Source organism: Belonocnema kinseyi, chromosome 10 (assembly GCF_010883055.1).
Source record: "Belonocnema kinseyi isolate 2016_QV_RU_SX_M_011 chromosome 10, B_treatae_v1, whole genome shotgun sequence".
NCBI lineage: Eukaryota > Metazoa > Arthropoda > Insecta > Hymenoptera > Cynipidae > Belonocnema > Belonocnema kinseyi.
Genome location: NC_046666.1, coordinates 91,934,568 through 91,943,831, shown reverse-complemented (window position 1 = coordinate 91,943,831; position 9,264 = coordinate 91,934,568). Strand labels below are relative to the sequence as shown.

At 36.4% G+C, this 9,264-nt stretch overlaps 1 protein-coding gene across 1 annotated transcript in view; it reads left to right on the top strand.

Annotated features, from left to right (window-relative positions):
- Positions 1-9,264, top strand: part of LOC117182061 (protein pelota) — a 56,889-nt gene that overhangs the window by 22,786 nt on the left and 24,839 nt on the right. Inside the window, exons 7-8 of the mRNA XM_033375082.1 lie at positions 922-1,114; positions 1,197-1,303. Of these exons, the coding sequence (XP_033230973.1) occupies positions 922-1,114; positions 1,197-1,303 (300 nt within the window). The remainder of the gene's footprint in view (positions 1-921; positions 1,115-1,196; positions 1,304-9,264) is intronic.

Here is a 9,264-nt window from a genome sequence, read left to right as displayed (position 1 = left end):
AGAAGGCTGGCCTACGCAACATGTAGCAGAGCCGACTAACCGATACGCTACGTTTGAATGTGTCGCTCCCAGATGGGAGAATGGTGGGGGCCGAAAAATCTCCCGTTCTGGAGACACTGTTTCGAATCCCAAGGGCGCGAGATTTTTCAAAACGTTAATAAATTAAGTGCAGTGATAATATATGAAACGATTTCTTCTTAGAAACTTATCCTTAAATTACAGCATCTGTTTCGAGCTGCTGCTTCGAATAGATGCCGGCGATAACCGAATAGGACCCGGATTAATCTTTTTAAGCGCCCCGTGCAGGTCCCGGATAGGCCTGGATATGAAATTGTATGCCGATTAGATCCGGCCTGAACCGCATAAAACTCAGATGGAATTTTCATGAGCTCCGTATAGGTACCGGATAGCCCCGGATACAAATGTGTATACCGAATAGATCCCGGATAAGTCCTGGATGGAGTTTCCAACCGTGCCGTATAGTTTGCGGAAAGGCTCAGATATTAAATTTTATACCTAAAAGATCCCTGCTAGGACCGAATACTCCCCGGATAGAACTTCCAAGCGCCCCGTAAAGGTTACCCTCAGAATGTATGATTGATTCTTATTCTACCCTAACAAACACATATGTTAATTGTTGATCCAAAATTTATTTAAAAATACGGCCTGTGGCCGATTATGTACGGCAAAATCAAGATTTGCTCGACTGTGCACCTCTTTGAAATAAAATCTTTCAAAGTGCATTTGCCGAAATAGAAGTTTTTAAAGTGTCACGAATGAGTACTTGCCTTTTTTTCTTGAATTCCTTTCAATATTACAAATTAGAATAAACAAGTTCAACATAAACTTTAAAAAATTTAATTCAGAATAAATAACTCATTTATTACTCATGCAAAAAATACATGTATGATATTAAAACAGAGGTCTTAGCTGATCCCGCGGTTGTGTCACGCGTTTCGGACACCAAAGCTGCAAGTGAAGTAAGAGCTTTAGAAACTTTCTATGCAATTTTGCAAACCGATCCAGAGAGAGCGTTTTACGGTAAAAGGCATTGTGAAAAAGCGAATGAAGCTCAGGCTATTGAGACGCTGCTTATTTCCGACAAACTATTTCGGTAAGTGTGAACAACAACTTTTTATTTTAAACGGAATCCACCTAGGTTGTTGGAGCGAAATAATGTTTTTAATTTTTAACAGAGCTCAGGACGTAGCCCAAAGGAAAGAATATGTCAATTTAGTGGAAGGTGTAAGAGAATCTGGAGGAGATGTTAAGATTTTTTCGAGCATGCATATATCCGGAGAACGTAAGTATTTTTTATAACAAGTGATCATGTAGCTTGCGCTTTTTCCGTCATGCGGTTTATTAATCATTATTGTGTAATGATATATTTCACATTTTTATTGTTATCTATCATTATACATATAATTATTTTACGATAAATAAAATCGACGAGTAATATTGGCGATTTAGTTTGCCATTTCTATGCACATTGGGCCCCTTTCCTTTTCCTTCTGCCACTTTATCCCATCCTTCTCATATACTATTTTGCCACGCCTTCAATAATTATGACCAACTCATATACCTCATTTTACAATGCGCAATCGCTTCTCTTCTTTTAAATCCCAGTCTTACTAACCGCCTAGGCCTGTCTTCCAATTATCGAAGTCTCTCCCTTTCACACATCTACTTATCCATGATAATACTTTATTATTCCTTTTGCTATTCATAATTGCTTTCATCATTTTCAATCCTCACCTTTTCATTGCTAGCCTAACATCCTTTTATGTGATTTATATCTGAAGTGACCCCGCCTAAAAAAAACTTCTTCGATTGAAGTCAAACTTTGGAAAAAAGTAGTTCTATTAGATGGCAATTTATGGGGGAGGGGATGACTATTAGGAGAAATATTTACCCAGGTGGGTGGGATTCAAGTTTTTTTTGGGTAACTTCGTCTTTAACGATTTGTAACTCTTTAAGGGGGGAGATACCTTTAGAATTTCCAAAAAATCGATTTTTTTCTTTCATATTTTTAATGTATAATATTTTAAAAATATACTGTAAAAAGGAAAAAGGAAAATACTAAATAATTCTGGAGATATTGTCAAAAATGTCAGAGTCCGCATACCGTCACTAATCAGGTAGTCGGAGCGCTTGGGTCGGAGCAATGTTTCTTACACAATAGGTTTGTATATTTTTCTGTCCCATAAATTCTGGGAAGGCTGATTACTACGTTATTTAGTTTACTACGTTTATTACGTGGACTCTGAATCGCCGATTGATCGGCAAGTCACTGAAACTAATAGTTATCCCGTAACGAATCTTTAAACGTGATTATCTCGAAATTGTCTTTTCAAAAACTGCTCGTGCTGTAACTTAAAAAATTATTAACGGATGAGTCAGAAATTTGCAGGGGTTTCTCTTTATGGTACTATCGAAAGGATATACCTAAAAGTTTAAAGATATCGGATTATTAAATAATGTTTTGGGGGTAAAAACTGTTGAAAAAATGGTCGAAAATTTGGACCTTCGATTAAACAACCGATATCAATTTTTATTTTCAACTTTTTAATTATTTTATAGGTTTATCCTTCCCTTTAACACATAAGTAATCGAAAAAAAAAACCTTTTCTATATCAGATAAATGGAAAAATGTTGACAGCTGCATCAGTTTTTGATGCCTCGGAGCAGACGCTTGAAAAAATATTCTGCAGGATCGCCATTTTATAACAAAAAAAATCATATGTTTTTTTACACTTTAACGATGTAAGAAAAAGATGTTAAATTTAATAAATGATCTAGTTATTTTATCAACTTAAAAAAAATTCATTAAAATTGATTGATTTTACCCTTTCTAAAGGTATCTGCCCCCTTAATATCAGCCAAACAAAATTTGGTCATCTAAAGTTTCAATAGGACTTTCGCGATCTATTCATTCATCATAATCATTTTCTCAAATACAGTAGGATCCGCCGGATCGGAACTCGCCGCATCGAATTCTTTAAAGAGAAGTAGTCCTCACTTGTAAACTTCTCCGACAGATGTCATATGATAGGTTGACGCACGCGCACATTGCACAAGTTTGAGTTCCATAAGAGAGCTTTGGCTTTTTAGTCTTTTTAGGTTCGGCCACTGCATACAATTTTCAATCTCTACTTTTTTGAAGTCTATTCACCTATTCGTAACAAGCTTTGTGTGTCTCGTTTTCAAAGTACAATGTAATCTGTTATTGTGAATTTCAATCCTTCTATTCTAATACATATATCCTCCGCTTAAGCACGTCCATCCTTTTCTGTCACCCATTTAGCCTCATTATCACTTTTTCAGAGACGTAGAGGAAGCTTTGTAATAATGAAAATTGCTGAGCTTCAATTTTGACATATCTTGACATAATTTGAGTCCATGAATGATGGTTTGAAAATGTGTGTGGGTATATGTGTGCAAGTGGGTGGGTCGTTGGGTGACTGGTTGATTGGACAAGAAAAATTTGAAATTCTGAATAACTTTCATCACAGTATTGCACAAAGTATTGGTAGTCATATCAGACCCTGTAAGCTCAATTTTTTCAAACACGGCATGATATTCAAATGATATAATTCGATAGAACGTTTATAGCTATCTTCGTATCAAATTTTCATATTTAAGAGTTTTCTCCCGGATAGCACAAAAGTTGCCCTGAACATTCCTGGAACATTCCAATGAAAGGTTTGGGGAATTACGAACAATGCTCCAGGAAGTTCCGAGGAGTGAAATAAAATCTCTAGAATATCAGAAATATAGCTGTGCAAGTTTGGTATTGCTATTTTGATTAGGCAAAAGATAGTAAAATTTTAAACAAAAAAATTTACAAAAATGATCGAATATGATCGAAAATGGTAAAAATCTTGTTTTCTTCGGGTATTTTCTGAAAATTAGATGAAATAAAAAAAATCATAGTGATTCATAAACTGTACACTTCTAACTGTAAGGTAGTGTTATCAGTTTTTTGTCATCAAAAAGAAGAATACTTGTTTTTCCAATCTAAAGATTGTGAATATATACCCACAACGCGTTTCAAATGCTTATAACTTGAATAGATGCAGACTACTGAGTAGGGTCAGATGTGTGAAAATTAGGCCTTATTTTCCCCTTAATTTAGCGACCCCTATCCCCACTCCCCTCTTCATATCTTTTTCACAATTTACTACCTCTGGGTGGCTGCACACCCAGTGCACCATCAGAGGATTAATTAATTAATTAAATAATATGACTATTTTCTCGATTATTTCACGAACCTTCCTTGAAAGCCTTCCTAGATACCCGGACATTTGCCTACTTTCGGGAACCTTACTGGAACATTTTTTGTGATTCTCCGAACCTTCCATTGGAATGTTCCAGAAATATTCCGGGAAACTTTTGTGCTTTCCGGATGAAGTTTTTAATTTTTCGTTTATAAGTGAACATGTTTTAATAGTATTAGGAATATAGCAACATTATATGTACCAAATTTGGTCATTTTGACGATATGAATCGATTGATGTATTTAAAAGTACTCTATAGGCAAATGAAGTAATGAGGTGCACATGTTTGTAAAATTTTTTAAATATTTGTAAGAGAAAAATTTTCTTAACCTCTTCGTTGGCTCTGGTTTGGCATCCAAGTCTTACATGGAAGTTTTTGGGCACGCTCAATCTGAATCTGAAATAAAAATGGACCAAAATGGAAAATTTTACTCGAGTTAGATGAAAATTGGTGCCACAGGATTTTTGAAGTCGCTAATAGACCTTTTTATCCTAGACGTCGGCAGTGCGCACGTGCCGGGATTTTACGTCATTTCCGTATTTTTCGAACAGTTTTGTGTCGAAATGTATTGAAAATATTGTTAATGAAAAGAACAACAACGAATGTCTTTGTAAATAACAGATATTTGAAAGGTTGAAAATTTTTAAGTCTATTTAGAAAAAAAGGGCGAAAAAAGTGCAAAGAGTGCGGCGACTAAGGCTATTATTTACATCTGTTGCCACCTGTCATCTTCTAAAAAAATGCTAAAAAATTCGGAGAAACTCACGGAAGATGATGTTCCAGTTGCAAAAATAGTACACGAATCATTAGAAGAGGACAGTATTGAGCAGCTGAAACGATGCCTTAAATGTAGAAAACGACCATCAAAAGGAAAAAAACGTGAATTAGTGGAAAGGTTAGTTGAGGTTTTGTGTGGCAGGTATAAATATTTTCTTTTATTCAAGATTGGCAGTTCAGAAATTTTTTTGAGTAAATAATATTCATACAAATATAAAATAACAGATGTAAATAACGGGCTTGCTCGCCACTTTTTTCACACTTGTTTATCAGTTTTTTCTGACTATATTAAAATTTTTTTTGCATCTAACTCTCATTTATTTACACATTTATTTCTCGTTGTTATTTTTATTCACAATATTTTCTATACATTTCGAAGAAAAATGTTCGAAAAATACGGAAATGACGTAAAATTCTGGCACGTGCGCACTGTCGACATCTAAGATAAAAATGTCAATTATGAATCTGAACTCGAAATTCGCAAATTCAAAATGGCGGATCCGAAGTGGCGGATGAAAATGCCAAAAATTACTTGATTGCTTGAAGACTTTCTCCTTCAAATAAAGTTTCATCGGTTTTAGCATAACGGTTACATTATTCTCGAGCAAATTTTCGTCCGCCATAGGAAAGCATAGGAAATTTTCTTGCCATTTTGGACACTTTTTGTCAACTTCTCTCTGTCAGCGAAGGGGTTAATTTTGGGAATATAGAAATAGTGTAAGTTTGAAATTTATTCTTTATGGTGTTACAAATCTATTGATGTATTTAACACATCTGTATAACCAAACAAAATTATGATATGTGACCGTGCGCGAAGAAAGCGGCCTGATGAAAAAAATTAGTTTTTCATATCTGTTGATTTTTTTTGCTCCTTCTTGATAAAAAAATACTATTCCTATATCTGAAAAAATCAAATTGTTATTCAACTGTCAAGTGAGGGCCACTTACGGAGTTCCTGTGTTAGACCGCCTCTTCAATCGCCCCTCCTATAAAATGAAGCTGCAGCGCGTTAGGCCCCTTTCTTGGCGGACGGTCACATATAAAGATATGTGAATTTTTGTCACAAAATCAAATTTTCCCATTTGTCTCGCAACTAAGAACAGAGACCAAAACATGTTATGATAAAAATCTGTACGTATAAAAAAGTTCTATAAAAATACCCGTAGCTCTTTCGCGTTATCTTGCATCGTTTGCAAAAAAAAACATCCAAAATTTTACTTTTAGGAAAAAAAATTTGTTCTGGCTCAAAAATGCTTTTTATTACACCTCCATCTTAAAATCGATTTTAGCGCCAGCCAATGATCCTAAAAACAGTATTTATAGGCCTAGGCCTGTAAATTGTTTACCTAGAGTCCTAGGCTTATAATGGAATGGCATACTGTCATCTGATTAACTGAAGAACAACTATAACAGACTTGATCGGACGCTGAGCGATTTACATTTGCGCAGCACTGTGGCGCTGTATATACACCACTTTACAATTGTGTAGTTGGCGACAGCGCGTTTGAGGAAGATTATGAGGCCCTGAAAATGCACTTAATAATAGTATCTTGTGCATCAAGGCTGCGATGTATTTTCATGGCCGAGCATGAGTTTTCAAGAACGAATCAAGAACGAATTGTAGTACTTTCTAGGGATCCCAAGCGAGAAGCATGTAATGCTAAATTAATCCTTAAGGCCATGTGATGAGTATAACAGCTGATCAAGTCAGCCCTAAGATCATTATTTTTTCACCCGTATTGAAAAATAAAAGTTTAAATAACGCGGAAATTTTTTGGGGAAATGTTAATAAATATTAAAGGATCGTTTGTGGTCTTGCAAAGAGTTGGAGGAAGAAAAAAGTTTATTTATGCAAATAATGATTTTCGACGGATACATTTAAGTTTTACAGCAGAAGTTTTACTTTTAGCTTTCTCTGACGGTAATCATGCAATCTGCTTCATCTACAGACCCCTAGAAGTTCGAAGTTGTCTACTCGCTGCGCTAGTGCTGCTTTTACACAGCTGATACCAGACTGATACGTATGTCAGACCAAACATGTTTATTTGCATTTCAAGTGCAAACATTAGTTTTTGAATTATTAGTGCATAATGTTCGTGAGCGATTTTTGTTGTTTTGCCCCACTTTGGTCAATGTAAACCTCATAACTAGCCCATTCGCAACATTGCAAATTGCTTGCAGGGTTTGACGACAGCACGGTCGGTATCTCTCCAAAATAGTTATAAAAAAAAACCTTTTTCACTATTCTAATTATTTAGGACCAGAGACAGATTCTTGCATGCCCTCTATTTATCGTGCCAAATTTTTAACGCGATATCTCATTCTGTGTTGACGTAAGTTGGGAAAGAAAACTTCCACTGGAATTTTCTTCAACAAAAATTTTTTCTCAAAATTTCCACCGGAACAAAGCAGAGACATGGACTTTATTACCTCCTCTTTCATTTCCCAAACTTTCAAAGCGATACATCATTTCGTTTAGACGTAAGTTGAAAAAGAAAAATTGAAGACCGGGTTTGGTTACGTGACCCTCTCGTCACGTGGCCTTGAAGTGGTTAATAGTGACAAAAAGAACCCACCAAGTAGAGACTTTTGAAATGTATCAGGCGGACGACAAATAAGGATTTCTATTAAAAGTGTCGTACTTTTTACAGAATTATGTTTGGTAAAATGTCGTGGAAGCAGATTAAAGTATGCTATTAAAGACTTAGAAAGTGAGTGTAGTTAATCCCTACTATGTGCTACAAAGACGATACTATAAATCGAACTCCCATCCTTTCTAATCTTGAATGCTGCCCCGTTTAAAGTAATTGAAAATAGTACCGGGAAACGCCGGAAAAAAAATTATGTAAATAATCCAGGGAAACTTTGATTTAGCTGCGAAAAACTGCGGAGAAGAAAAAAAACATTCTAGACTTTACTTTCGAAAAATAATACGATTTAAAGCTCTTGGCTGTTCAATTGTTTATTGTACACATATTAAAAAAGAACACCAAATCTCGTCTGGTAATTCGGGAAATAAAACCGTCTTGACATGACAAAATGAAACCCTCCGTGCCCGACTTCAATCTGGGTGATTTAAGGAAAGCGAAAGTTAGTTCACACGACATTGACTGATCCTCCACATTTCTGTGGAAGATACCGTGCATCCTCTTATCGAGGATCTGTTCACGGAAATTTTTCTATTGTGCTTTCTTAATCCGGGCTTTCAGGAGTGAGTACTCGAGATAGATAAGATTTGATGCATTTTGCTCACCCCTAATACTGAAGTCAAGTCCGAGTGTTTCAGCAGCCTCCTCCGCTGCTTTGTACAGAAACGCTCCTTTGCCCACTTCTTCATGATTCCTGACCATTTAAAGAAGAAGGTCTCTTCCATTTGCGACTCTATGTGCTGTACCCAGAATAATCCTGTTGTGCAGACATTCAAGACTCAATATTTCGCGACCACCTTGACGGCGTGAGATGTAGAGTCGCGGAACGGAAGACTTAAGATGCATGCTTTTGTTCATGTGCATAACCATTCTTGTCCCGATATCAAGAGATCTGAGCTCGTTCTTCGTCCATGGATCTAATCCAAATGAATAGAGTAGTACCGGGACGGCAAGCATGTTCGTTGCAGATACTTTGTTCCTCGCCGACAGTTCGGAAAACCAAGTTTGCCGGATGAGACGTTTGTATCTGCTTCGGAAAATCCTGAATGCAGTTCTGGGCTCAGGATCTTCAGGGATGCCATTAAGTTTTCCTCGCTTGAAATAAACCTTGGCGCATTTGTCTAACCCAAATTCCATTGCAATTTCCTTAGTTTATTGTTCGACAATCCCTAGAGCTAGATGTAGTTGCCCTTTGTTTTTAGCATAGATCTTAAGATCGTCCATGTAAAATACATGAGTGACCGTGTACTTTCGATCTGCAGGTTTGCCGCACAAGCACCCGTCGGAATGGCGAAGTGCTAGAGATATTGGCGATAATGTAAGGCAAAAGAGGAGTAGGCTCTTGGTGTCGCCCTGAAAGATACCTCTCTGAAAGGTGACCTTGTTATTTGTCACACGATTTTTTCCAGGTGAGATAGTAAATCTGGTTTTCCAAAGCGGCATCAGTCTCTCTGTGCACCGAACTACCAGGTGTATACATATGAAACCGGTATTTTTTCAAGAAAAAAACACATTTATTTCAAGAGAATGATAACAAATATTTTATTCAAAGTATGCGCCC